This window comes from Cyprinodon tularosa, unplaced genomic scaffold (assembly GCF_016077235.1).
Source record: "Cyprinodon tularosa strain WSP-4 unplaced genomic scaffold, ASM1607723v1 ctg79, whole genome shotgun sequence".
Lineage (NCBI taxonomy): Eukaryota > Metazoa > Chordata > Actinopteri > Cyprinodontiformes > Cyprinodontidae > Cyprinodon > Cyprinodon tularosa.
In genome coordinates this window covers 375,499-389,827 of record NW_024039551.1, presented here as the reverse complement: position 1 = coordinate 389,827, position 14,329 = coordinate 375,499, and the positions used below count along the sequence as shown (strand labels likewise).

Here is a 14,329-nt window from a genome sequence, read left to right as displayed (position 1 = left end):
TGCAGCAGGCAGGAATGGGCTAAATGACACAATAAAACTGTAGTCTTTGCTCAGGACCGTTCACATTTCAAAGGGCAAAGCAATGGCTGCATACATGAGAACACTTGTTTATATCTGAATATGTCCATGCGTTTTATAGAGGGACTGTTTGGAGACTTCAATGGCTAATTTAGAGAAACCGGCCATAACCTTTGAATGCTCCAACAAAGACACATTTAAGAGGGCTCTATGGAAAATCTCAATCACACACACTTGACAAAAAGAGATACAAAAAGAAAGGCACAGAAAAAGAAATGCAGAGAATAGATCAGAAAATATTCCCAAAATCTGAACATTCCACTGATAATCTTTGGCTATAAAACAGTCTCAGTCATGTAGATTTTGGATTTTTAGCAGTTTGATCTGTATGGATGGAAAGTATGTGGGGTTTTTTTTTTTTTTTTTTTTTTTTTTTACACGCTTTTAGGGTCACATGATGCCTTTTAGATTGTTTCTAGTTTTTCAGAAATGTCCCAACTTTAAATTTTTCTCTGTTGGACCAAAAAGACTAGCACTCCGTTCACCTTACCAGTATTCTGCAGGCATGGCTGTAGTTATATCATTGTGACATTCGCCCCCCAGCAATCTTCAGAACACCAGTGTGGCTGTGCTGGTCTGTTTCCAGACATACGGCTTAATGCTGCATGTGGTTTAAACCCCCTATGCATGCGGGTATTGTGTGTGTGTGTGTGTGCTCCCTGTAATCTTAATTATTATTTCCATAAATCATACAATAACATGTCCTTCTTCTTGATGCACACTGGGCTTTTGCCTACCTTGCAAGCATGATGAATTGTTGCAGGATTTGTGAATTCACACTCAAAAATACATCTTGCAAGAAGCCAACAGATGCATTAGAAACGACACCGAAACGTTTCGGACCAATGAAATGCAGTGACGTGTAAGACGTCAGTCAGAAACGGCTGTAACAAAAAAACATGGCTGGGCTGGCTTCATGTTAAGATAAAGTTTTTCTGTTTGCCGTATGCCATGGTACATTTTTCTAACAATCCAACTGCAACAACAGCCAACAAAAATCCCCTTTAAAGCAGTAATCCAATCCTGTTGCAATGAATAAACTTACAAATGCGGCCCTTAAGGAAAGGAAAACAGTAGACTATGAGGCTTCTGTCTTTAATTCATGCACCGGATGTTTTTAATCTTAAACTTCTTAAGCATCTGCTAAAGGCTGATTTCTGTTTAGTTTATTTCCTGTCCATAAAAAAAAGCTTTGGCTGCAACTCAGAAATCCTGGAGAGCTCCTGATCAAGGCAACTTTTAAGAACGTTTAAAACAGACCAGGGCTGTTCAGATGAAAACCGTCTCATTATTTCAGCCCCACATTTGCTTGAAACCCTCAGCGTCCTCCAAACTTAACAGCTTTGGGTTTTGTGGGTCACACACAGTAAGCTCTGTGGATTTACAAGCCGACGGGGAGTGTGTTGGCACGTTGTGCGCTCCGTATTCAAATGATGTCTAGTGTGAGACGAGCTAAGAGCAGACATCCAGATAACTCTGTTAGAGTAAGTGGCTCTCCTCCAACTGCTGTTACATGAGCCGCTTGCACACAACAACCAGAAGAGCTCAGGACGCGGCGGGCCGCTTTGTACTTCCCTATCCAGTGCAGAGGGACACCTGATTGGACGGCTGAGCTGCCGTTCAAGCAGACGCTGAACCGGTGTCCTCAGACGACCTTTCGAAGATGACTGACACAAGTAGCATGGAAACCATGGCTCAGTGAGGCTGTAGAACCAAACCAGACAGCGCCACAGCTCAATACATCCAAAACGAATCTGAGCAGAAAGAACTAAGTGCCCTTTGGAATTATTATGAAAGGCAGGCATGCTAGAGCACTGATGACATGTGAATAATAGGCTGGCACCCAGCGAACGTGCGCCACATGGAGCCGATTACTGAGGGCAGCTGTTTTACATCAACAAACCAGTCCTTCCGAAAGTGACAGAGACAATGCAGATGCACGTATGAATGGAAAACAGATAGAAAGACAATAATAGAAATAAAGATTTCAGATCAGTCTGGATCTTTTCGACAGGTTAAAAGATCAGCAAAAGAGGAGTGGCTTCAAACTGTAAGCAGACTAAAGACATGGATCTGACCGCAGACACCTTGGTTAATGAACACTGGAAAATAACTCATCTAAAAGTGAGCAAAAACACATTAAAATGAGTCGATTTCCCTTAATTTGAGCAGGTAAACAGGACGATGTACCAATGGAATGACTGCTGTCCTTAAAATAAGATGAATCAGTTGTTTTTACCTATTTTGAATACAATTCAAATTTTTAATTATTTAGCAAACTCCTTTTCTGTTAAAGACAGGGGAAAAACATTCTTTTCAATAAAAATTGACCTTCTTATAGGAAAAAGGGAGTGGGGGGAGTGGCAGCCTAGTTGTCAGGGAATTGAGCTTGGAATCCTAAGGTTCTGAGTTCGAGCTGCACTCCTACAGACTGCAAGACCCTTAACCCCACACTGCTGCCCGGGAGCCCCACGATGGCAGCCCACTGCTCCCCAATGCAGAGGTACATTTCTCAAAAAATCTAAAAAAATGTGAGATCAATAAAGTTCAATTATTATTATTATTTGCAGCAATTTGCTGCCTTTATTCAGATCAATAAATATGTTGGATGATTTGTTATCCTAACATAAATTTTTCGAAACAGTCGTGCTAATTAAAAAAAGGGAGCTCTAAAGATTGTGTTACATATCTTGTTTGCTTTTTTTTAATATATATGATTTCTTTTTAAATAAATAGATTATCCCAAATTTAAATCTGTGGCATTGCTTTTTTAATATTTCAAGAAAATAAAGCCTTTGGAAAAATGAAAACTATATCAGAACCAAATCAAGAGACGGTGCAGCCATAACAGCATCCTGGAGAACAGGTGCCGTTTCTTGGAGGAGGACAGTTTCTAATCCTAAAATGAAAGCTTTCTGAAGCTTTTCACTCGTTCAAGAAAACAAATCATGGACTGACATGGACTGAAAGGCCGCTCAGAGAGGAAGAAGCCATTTTTAAAAGTAACATAATTACACTACAAAAAAATGAAATAAAAGTAAGCCCTTTTTTCTAGAAATAAGTGTATTTTCCATTAGTTTTAACGGGTAAAAAAAAGATTTTTATGTATAAAATAAGAAAAAAACAACCCTGTTATTGTATTTCAAGTGCATAATATCTAATAATCATATTCTAAGGACATACATCCTTATTTCGTTGGCAGATCATTTTATTTTTAAATATCTTTAGATCAGTTTATACTGTAAGTCTTTTTTAGCAAATTAACACAGAAACCTTCCCTTTTGACACAGGTTCTGCGATCTGATCAAGCCTAAATTAAGCGTTGGATCATAAAAACCACCGATTTGAAGGTTGTTTTCTTTGGAGGTAGAAGGAACCTTGTGAGAAGCTTCTGGAAGGAATGTTTGAGTAAAAAAATACGATGCAGTTCTATGAAACAACAAGGACACATTGCAAAAACTGATTTAAAAAAGGTTCAAATATTTTAAAATCATTAAATTTAGGCAGGTTAACAACATTATCTGTGACAGAATTACCGGAGATTTGTTTCCCTTAAAATGAGATAATTCGATATCATGCTCTTTAAATAAGTTATGTTAGTTATGTTTTTTTTTTCTTGTTTTAAATGTAAACATCTTAAATCACAGGCAAATTGCCTAAAACAGCTAAAAAAGCTAGGATACACTTAGTTTCACAAAAATGTTCTTACTTATATTTCAGATTGTGCAGATATGCTTCTTTAGAAAAAAGAAATGTGTCATTTATTTTCCAGCAACGGGAATTAACCTTGATAAAGGTGACTGAACATCAGACAGGAATAAATGAACTCTAAAGTGTCTTTTTATAAACGCATGTAAACATTTGTTTGTTGTAAGGCTTTATGGATGTGAACTTAGTGACTTTAGTAGAAGAAGAAACTTAGAAGCAGTTATTATTCACCCTTCTGGGAGGAACTATGTGAGAGGAAGTTTGGACAGTGAAGGCCCCCGGGGGCCCATAGATGTTCTAAACAGATGGCCCCAATTTAAATACAGCAGAGTTCAGGTTGAGCACTGCAACATAAAAACTAGCTAAACCGAATGTGTGCCACAGTCATATCATTTTATTTATAATTTTATCTGACTGTTCTGCAGAATGCTAACCAGCTCGGCGCTGAAGGACTATGAGCCATTTAGCGTCTAACGAACTACAGCTGAAGAGTTGTGTCCCCCGGGGGCCGCTGTGCAGAAAGATCTGCAGATTTGAGAGGAAAAGCGAGGAAAAAGAGGAAGAAGTGGAGGAAGAGAGGAGAGCGACTCCTCACGTCCCAACTTGCACCTCTCACTGCTGACACATCACTTTCCATCCTTCTCCTTGTTATTTAGTCTCTCCGGCTCCTCCTCCCATTATCTCTCGTCTCTGTCTGACTTTTTCTTTGTCCTTCCTCCTCCTCCCGTATCTGTTTCACTGTCCTCTATCTCCCTTCACTTTGCTAAATCCTTCATGTACTATTTTCATCCTTTGCTTTGCCTTTCATCTCATTTTTTCTTTTTTTTCCACCTCAGCAGCAGCTGTGTTGAGGTCAAATGAGGTAACAGCTCACATCACTACGCCTCATGCTTCCCTTTCTCAGTTTGAACATTTGCAGCATCTTGTCTAAAATGCGTGTGGTTTATATAGAGAGAAATGTGGTCCAGTATTATTGAAAGCAAAGAAAACGTTTCAAAAAAGGACATTTGAAGAAAGTGTGTTTCAAAAATGGAACTTTTAAAAACAAAAACAAAAATTACGATCTGTATCCAAAATTTTTACCAATACTTTTAGTTTTTCTCTCCATTTTTTATCTTTTATTTTTTTACAGAGTTTTTTTTTAAGTCTTTGGTGAAAATGTTGCTTCTTTATTGCTGTGAGCAAAGCACACATTTTATATCTTATCTGTCTTTTCTGTGTTTTTTCAAAATGTTTCTTTTTTTCTCTTTTTTTATTACAATGGTTCAATTTCATTTTTGTAAAACTCAATTTGAATAGCAGAAATAATGAAAAAAAGAAAATATAACATCTGTAAACACTACATAAAAGAAAGAAAGAAAAAGTGAAAAAACAGAAATGTTACTCTTAAAACTTTTTTTGGTTACTTTGTTTTTCAAAGTTTTGTTTATTGATTGATTGACTTTTTTGATTGACTTTATTGACCTCATCTTATTACTGCCACTATAATGGAACAAGATTCACAACTTAGAGGTGCGGTTTTATGAGTCTACATTTACTGAAATATTTCAAAAGAAATAAAATTTGGAAAATGAAATCTGAAAAACTAAAGCTATTGGCTGAACTTCTGCATACCTAGAAATAATTCTTAAATCTTTTTTGATAAAGAAGTTAAAAAAAAAAAAAAAGCATTTTTCCACAAATATACTTCTTTGAAATAAGTCCCTAGTTTTTAATAACATTGAAACAAATTTACCTCCTGATTTATTTTTATTGTTTAAATGCAGCTTTTTTTGGCACCCCATATCTTTGACTTATCCACTGGAACAACGGCATGTCTGATTAGATAACCACAGACACATAATCCGGTTTTATGTCTCTGCGATGATAATGTGTAAATATCATTGAATCAGAGGACAATTTGATTGTGAATTACTGCACATCCTCCATTGGTCATGAGATCAAGCAAAGGGCTGGACAGCAGGCTGGCAAGAGACGCATTTTTCTCCCCTCCTCACCATCGCCGGGCTCTTCAGTGTGCTTTGCATTCAAACATTCATCTAAATGAGTTAGGCCAAGGCCTCAGGCAGCAGGCGCGACATGAAAAGCACATTATGACTGAGGCTGGAATTTCTCCCAAGCTAAATATAACAAGAGCAGCTCCCTTCTGAATTGTTTCCTTTTCATTATGCTTGTCTAAAGCAGGTCACACTGGCTAAATAAAAAGCTTCTGTTTGGTAATTTTCAGGTTAATTTGGGGGAAAAACACGCAGTTGGTCTCACTACAGAGCCTCTCCCAAAAAAAAAACCCAACAACAACCCCCTTTAGTTTCACATCATTACTGTGAAGGAAAAGGCCTGGCCAGGATTGCATAAGAAGGGTTTTCTTTGCAGGCCGTAGATTGGAGTCGGGGGTGTCGGGGTTAAACTCAACAGTTACTCACAGGCAAACAATGAATAAAATAAATAATTTTATTAGTTGATGTGATAACGAGCAGTTAAAGTCTGCATAAGATTTAACCACAGCTCACACAAAGGCAGCAGGAACTAATAACCTCACATTAAAGAGGTTATATAACAGAAAGCTTAGACCAAAGCTGAGTCCTCCTGCTCGGCTCGCAGGAGGACACAGGAACACCCTTCAGTTAAAGCATGATGGGATGAGGCCCATCATGCTTTAACTGAGGGGTGTTCCAAGTATTTGCTCGTGCAAACATTTTATTTGGGCGTGTTGTAGGTGATCCAGAAAGATTGCTTGTGCAAATGGTTAGAGGCTTAAAACTGTTTGGCTTCACCTAACTACCGAAATGCAGTTATATAAGTATAGGCAATGATGACAATAATTACAGAAATAATTATAATGAAGATAAATCACTGTATTACTTCCTTTCAGAAAATCCATTAAATAGAAATTGAACACAGGCAACTTTATAATAACATTATTAATTATATAGAATTTCATTATATGTAGAACTCAGTGCTTATGTCTGAAAAAGGTATGAAGAAGTTAAACTTATTTGATCTTACCTCTTCTCTTCGCTATAGTTCTGAACATTAAGTTTTACAGATTGCTTTTGCACAACTTCAGTCAATCCTAACCTTTGCTACCTCTTGAAGCTCATTAAGAGAATGCAAAGAATTTGCAAAGCAGTAATCAAAGCAAAAGGTGGCTAATTTGAAGAACCTAGAATATAAGACATATGTTCAGTTGTTTCACGCTTTTTTGTTAAGTATATAACTCCACATGTGTTAATTCATAGGTTTGATGCCAATTTTCCTAGTCATGAAAATAAAGAAAACTTTGAATGAGAAGGTGTGTCCAATATATATATATATATATATATATATATATATATATATATATATATATATATATATATATATAGATATATATAGATATAGATATATAGATATATATAGAGCTAGATTTTTAGAATGCAATTAACATGCATTTTCAGACATATCCAGGTATTGACTCACCTGCTATGGCAAGTGGCCATGCAGGAAAGACAATTCATTCATCAACTGCATCAGGACTCTGGACACCTGACTTACAGCTCAGCAGGCTGTATTTTTCCTGAGCCGCCCAGCATCCCTGACGGTGTACATGAAGCTGCAGGTTGCATATCTCATGGCCATACATACAGTCAGTGTTACCATGAGGGCCGCACTGCTGCAAGTCGAATGGATGATCTTAAAAATGCCAGCCGAGCAGTGAGAACTTATATTATATATAGGTAATTGTCATCAAAGGATCTTCTCTCAATTTGACCTCTGATTTTTATTTTATTCTTTTTGCTTAGCTTCGTATAACAATTATACTTCAAACTACTGAATTGTGGCGGTGTATGAGGATAAAAAAAAAAAAGAATAGTCAAAGGTTGGTAAGTCAAAAAGAAGGAAATATAAAAATAAAAAAATAAATTGAAATCAAGGTTCTGGATTCGATTCCCGGCCCGGGGTCTTTCTGCATGGAGTTTGGATGTTCTCCGTGAGCATGTGTGGGATCTCTCCGGGTACTCCAGCTTCCTCCCACAGTCCAAAAACATGACTGTTAGGTTAATTGACTTGTCTAAATTCTCCTTAGGTGTTAGTGTGTGTCTGAATGGTTGATTGTCTCTGTGTTGCCCTGCGATGGACTGGCGACCTGTCCAGGGTAGACCCCGCCTCTCGCCCATTGACTGCTGGAGATAGGAACCAGCACCCCTCGCGACCCCACTTGGGACAAGCGTGTCAGATAATGAAGGGATGGATGAAATTGAAATTAAATTTGTCAGGGAAATATTTTGTTTTAACAGCTTCTTGGTTTTCAGGTTCTTTTATTTTGGTTTTCTCTTATTTTAATTATTTTTCCTCTGAATTAAAAAGCTTCTTCAAAGAAAGGGCGCATCATTTTTTCCCTAAAAGCTGATTGGCTGCTGGGTGGAGCGTGTTTAAGATTCAAAGCAAACCTGAAAGCTAGCCTGAAATGCAGCAAGTTTGCTAGGTCAGAGTGCGTTACCATGGTAACCAGTCGTGCTAAGAATGAATCCAGCTTGGTGGTACCAATCCTGCTTCCTGGTACAGGCCTCCAGTGAGGCCCAGCCTAAGAATGAGCACAGGTTTACCTTCAACGGCTCTTTTGAAGAAGACCTTGCAGCTTCCACACGTCACCACGCCGTAGTGACACCCGGACGCTTCGTCTCCGCAGACCAGGCACACTTTGGCTGTGGAGGAAGGTTGCCTGAGAGCTGAGCTGAAAGGCAACACAGAGAAAAACAAAGATAAATTCAGTAGGTGCATAAATCTAAAAAAGGATTTATTAAAGTCATCAAACAATCCTGGAAAGGAATGCTGCCTTCTGAGCTGATGCACATGGTGAAATGAATTTTTACAGTTGAAGTGACAGCAGCAGCACAGTGTGGTGGGTCATAAAGATGTCTTCCAACAGACAGAGAGCGGCTCTGAGATCTCCTGATTTATAGCTCCGCTGGGCTTACAGAGACGACTCTGACAGAATTATAGAGAGGATTATTTAAATTCAATAAGCAGAGAGACGCAGAACAGGATGTCAAACACAAACGGAAAAACGTCTCCCCTTTTTTCAGAATAAATCCTGTGAATTACTGGAAAAAGTGTTGAAAAAAATGACAAAAAAAACAAATCCTTTGCAGAGCAAACAGCATTATGGATTAAACTTCTGATATATATATTTCTATGAATGGTAAAGGCGAGTGAACTGATGAAAGATCCAAAAGATCCAAAGCATAAAAACATTTGTTCCTCTTTACTATTGACCTTTCGGCTGATATAGCATCAAGTAGGGAAAGTAAGGAACGATTCCCTCAAACAAGGGCGTCCTTTGATGGTAATCAGTGTCTAACTATAATCTACTGTAAAATGTGGTATTTATGGAAGCCTTTTATAGATTTTGGTAAAAGGAAAAGGAATGTATGTAAAAGAAGAAAAGATGACTGGCGTTGAAGAGCTTGCAATGCTGCCGTCACACAGCACCTCCCTCCGTTCCTCCACCCGTCCGTCCATCCATCAATCACCTTCCCTCCCTCCAAAGTTCAGCCTCAGAAGGTAGCAACCAGGGAAAGCTTTGCTGTATCATTTTCAGATGTAAAAGTTTCAAGGTAACTTTGTGGATGCAGTAATGAACTATGATCACAGCAAATATTCTTCAAAAGTTTTCCTGAAAGCAAGCGGTGATTTACACAAAAAAGAGGAGTGGATTTTTTTAAAGTAGCACTGCCTGAAGGTAGGAAACCTCTACAAACCACTGGTGATTTAAAGCTTCTTCCTCTGCATACAGAGGCTTCTCTGGAAGCTCAAACTATTTTAATGGTACAATCCTAATATGTTTAGAGTTTTAACTTAAAGATAATGTATATTTTTTGTGCTTGTATCCATAAAAGCCATATTTTATAATGATGGATGTGCTTAAAAGAAGCAGCAGATGAAGAGAGAGACATCTCTCTCTTACAACACCCCCTACCCCATACAGTACAAGGTGCTCCCAATGTGTCTGAAGAAGAGATATCGTGTCTGGTAAAGCTTTGGTTCTGCCTTGTGGAAACCTCCCAGAGGACATGGCTGGTGGACCTTCACAGGAGGACATCTCATATCCTGGTCAGATCCGTGAACCTCCTGAACTGGAGGGAAGCACTCGCCTAGGTCTGTCCAAGATATAAGAGCTAAAATGAGATTTCTCTGCAGGTTGGCAGGAGAGTAGAGCCGCTGCTCGTCTGCATCGAAAGGAGTCAGCTGTTGACTCGGACATCTTTTTCGGATGCCCCCTGGTTGCCTCCCTCAGGAGGTGGGAGCATTTAACAGCTTCAGTTGGTGTGGCTGGCCAGGCTAGGGGAGCACTGGACCTAAGTGGCCCCTACAGAGTCAGGTCATGGTCATCCCCTTTTACTACTATCTACCTTCATTGGTTCATGATTCATTTAATCTAAAATCATACTAGAGGGTCAAAATGTAGACAGACTGGTTAATCAAGTCCTTCCTTTTTTGTATAAGCTCTTTCCTCACTCTGATAGAGTTAGACAATCAGTGCTAATGAAAGGAGAAGGCTATGTTGCAGCCTTTCTGGATCCAAGTATTCTAACTTTCAGGAAGCTCAGCTGGTAAAGTCCAACCCTCTACAACGCAAGTCAATGAAGATCAATTGAGAGTGGCCGAGGCTGGGGTGGGGGTTAGAAAAAGCTCCAAATGGATGTTATTTGGATAGGTTGCAACCCCCTGGGGAGTATGGTGCTATGGCGGTGGCTGTAATCCTGAAAGCGAGCAGAAGTTGCATTCAGAGCTCTGTGACTGCAGTGTTAAGTTCGTTAGATATGTAAATCGTTTTGTTTTTCAAACAAGCCCATCTAAAACCTGTACTATCACAGTTTTGTGGTCAGACACGCTGCACTGTGGGATCTAGAACAAGTGTCTTTGTTCTCATGGTGCATCCACCATGCAGCCAAGTCAACAAGACCACTTAAATCAGCTTCTTATGAAAGATACAGAGAACTGGAGTTAGAAGTTCACCTGTTTCATAATATGATTCTATCACTTTCTGGGCTGCTTTTCATTATCAAGAGAAAAAACACCAAACACAAGCATGACTTGGAAGCATGAAATACCTTGGATGTGAAATAGTCATGAACCTTTTCTTCAAATCCTTGAGAATCACACTGGCTGGACATCCAAACCCAAACCAGAAATGGCCTCAAGAACCTCACAAGGACCCGGTTCTGTCGTTCACAAAACAATCTGTTGAAAACTCCTTTCCATTATGGTCAATGGTGTGCAGTGATTTGTTCCACAATGAGAATTTGGTTATTTGTTTTGCCTATTGTATATTTGTTACAGCCTTAGATTAATCTGAAGTAAAGCATTTCCCTTCAAGCTAAAACACAAAACAGACACACAAACACATGGATGGGTACAAAGAGGGAACACTTTGTATCAAAACATCAAAAGTGGCCCTAGCTTCTTCCTCTTTTCTGTGCTAATTACCTCTCTTCCAACCCAATCAATAGCATGCAAGGTGATTGTCTGGTTAAAATTCTCCGTACAGCCTCCATCATCCAGCTGCTTGGCTCCCTCTCCCCATCCTCTCTCTGTCTCCGCTCCCTGCACACACATTTCCTCCCGGGGACGTACTGGAAAGGTGTACCGCAGCAGCACACTCAGATACAATCACGACCACTGATCTAATTCCCTCTTGTCCGTCTACACACACATTCAATTTGTTAGGACGCTTAGAGGAGTCTCTGGTGAGGTGTTTGTCTGACTTGATCTCTCTGGCACCGGGCCTTGTGGTTTCACCTAAGGTGAATGTTTGTGTCTGCAAATTCAGTCCATGTCAAGATGTGTTTTTCAGCACGTTAATGCACTGGATGTTCCCCTTTACTTTGGCCTTTCCACATTAAGACAAAGCAGTGTTAGACAGAAGACAACACAAGCAAAGAGACGCAGCCTTGGAAAGATTTTCAGCCATTAGCAACGTGAGCAGCAAATGACACGTCCATCGAAAGTCTGCCTACAATATTAAGTTGCTGGTCAACCCCTTTATTAAAACCTCATCACCGCCATGCCACGTGCCTGTTTCCTGGTCAACCAGCAAGGTGACTTCCCCTCCCTCTGAGAACTATATAGGTCATTCACTTTATGCTTATGAAACCGGAGCAGACAGGCCAGACTGCAATGACTGTGCACCAGGAGCAGCTGCTGAAAATGCAGCACAAGCAACTGAGCCACAGCGACCAAACCATCAAGAAATAAATCCGATTTTTTTAAGCACAGTGATGCATGATGTATAAAGAAAAAAATGGACAGAGGCATGTTTCCACTAGGAGTGAACCAGACCCTGAAGTTCAAGGTCTCACAATGTGAAAAAGTCTGCATAGTTCTCATCAAACGTGGCCAATCACCCTCCACACCTAATCCAACTGTCTGGTGAAGGAAATGCCTCTATTATAAAAAACATTAAAACATGAGGATAATTTCAAAAGTTTTCTATATTTGTGAAAACATAAAACACAGATTACTTAATATTGCTAATATTGCTCCTATTTTTGTTCTTGTTAATATCAAGTATCTCCTAAAATTGTATCACACCTCTTGTTTTGTAAGTTTTGTGAAGATAGGAAGGAGATTAAGAACATTTCTGGAATCCTACCAGAGTTCTCTAAGACTTAACTAACGTTTTGCTGCATTAAGAATCAAAGAGTAAAACTAATTCACATCATATATATATATTATATTCAGCTTATCATTATAATGTGTTAATAATTGCTATTTAGCTTACCACCTTATCATCTTCCCCCAGTTCTTTCCATCCATGTTGCAACTGATATCGATTCATGTCTGAAAGCTGAGACCTGATGGGGAACAATTCCTTCAAACAAGGCCAGAGACAAACTTCTCATTTTAAGTGTATTAAGTCAATAAATCATATGCTTTCAGTCAATAACAGGCTTCATAAACAGATGTATTTGTCTGTGTTATTTTGCTAAATACATTTTCAAACATACACTCCATTATAGGGGGTCATTGGTTCCTATGAGCCCTATAAAAAGCAGTTCTGTTTTTGAGATGGGATTTAGGGTTTGGGAATTGAGTTTAGGTTTAGTTTAGGGTGAAACTAATTAAACAGAGCTGAAGGTGTGCAAGCCTTAAGTGAGGCAACCATGCTGTCTCAGCGCCCAAGCGAGCGCAGGGTCGAGCTGGCTTAAAGATAAGTTATTGGTGCTTATTCTGTGTCTACATATACAAGTAACTGGTATGCTTTCAGGGGTGACCTCATTGACTAAGTTGTAAAAAAAAAAAAAAAACAGTAAAAAAGAGAATTTTGATTTCTGTTTTCATCACTTTCAGAGTAAACCAAGTCTAAAACAACAATGCAGGGTATGTAAATCCATCAGCTTTCATTTAGTAAGGCACATTTATTCAAACCTTTCATTTTAGAGAGATCCCTATGGGCTTACAGAAAGGCTGCATTCTCAGTCTCCATGTCTTTCTCAGTGCAATGGGTGAACATCTATCTTGTGTCTCTAGGCCTGCGTTTATTTCCACAAAAACACCAAATATTCATGATAATTGCTTGCAACACTGTGTGTGGTCATTATGGAAAAGTGACGTTAACTGTTTCTGGACAATACTGCACCTATGGCCGCATCATGTTTAAATTGCTACAGTGCTTCTATGGGCTTGAACAAGTGCGAGCGGATTGGACTCAATGCGTTAGTATAACTCACACCCTAGTTTAGGACTAAAGTGTGAACTGAGTTTAGCCTAAGGTTACTTTTAGATTGAAGAGGGTGGAGCTAGATGCTAGAAAAAAACTAGCCAATCATTGGCCCTCCCCACAATGGGATTTGTCCATCCATTAGAAAATGGTTTACCACCTCGGGAACAAGCAGTTCCCCTCTAAACCAGAGGGTGGCAGCAGTGGTACTCTCAGGTGGACTGTCCTAGTGGTCCCCATCCTGTACTCAATTACCACGGCTATGCTCGTTTTGGTGTCTCCTTGCTGCAAAAACACCTGATTAAAATAAATCAGCCTTCTGCAAGCCCTGATGGCTACTGATTTGAATCACATGTACTCCAACAGAAAGAAGTCTAAAACAGGTGGGGCACCACTGTCCAAACTAATTGGAATTTTCATTTGTTACTATATCAACCATAAACTGAGAACGCAATTAAAATAATTTATTATACTCATGAGTAGTGAAAACACAAACCTATTCTCCTTTCAAAACTGCGGTTTGAGCTTCAGATGATAAACCCATCCGGTGTGTATATTATTTAGGACCTTATCTGATTGGGGCCCCGTCCACACGAAGTCAAAACGAACACGAAACGCTAATATTTTCCATAACGTTTGTCGTAAAGACGGAGACGTAAAATAAATGTGATCGTCCACACGAATGCATGAAAACGCTGCAAAATGTATGCCAGGCCTGTAAGTGGCGCTGTGGTGCCAAAGCAAAAATTGGCGACGAAATGTTGGGCATGCGCACTAATATTTATACATGGTTGCCCTGCGGGTCCATTTTCGTGGTTAAGTCAAATTCAGGTGCTGAAC

General features: G+C 39.3%; 1 protein-coding gene across 1 annotated transcript in view; it reads right to left on the bottom strand.

Moving 5' to 3' along the window:
- The window catches only part of LOC119773886 (mineralocorticoid receptor-like), a 59,880-nt gene extending 51,318 nt beyond the window's left edge, over positions 1-8,562 (bottom strand). Inside the window, exon 1 of the mRNA XM_038271087.1 lies at positions 8,373-8,562. Within this exon, the coding sequence (XP_038127015.1) occupies positions 8,373-8,547 (175 nt within the window). The 5' untranslated portion in view covers positions 8,548-8,562. The remainder of the gene's footprint in view (positions 1-8,372) is intronic.
- Between the last annotated feature and the right edge of the window lie 5,767 nt (positions 8,563-14,329).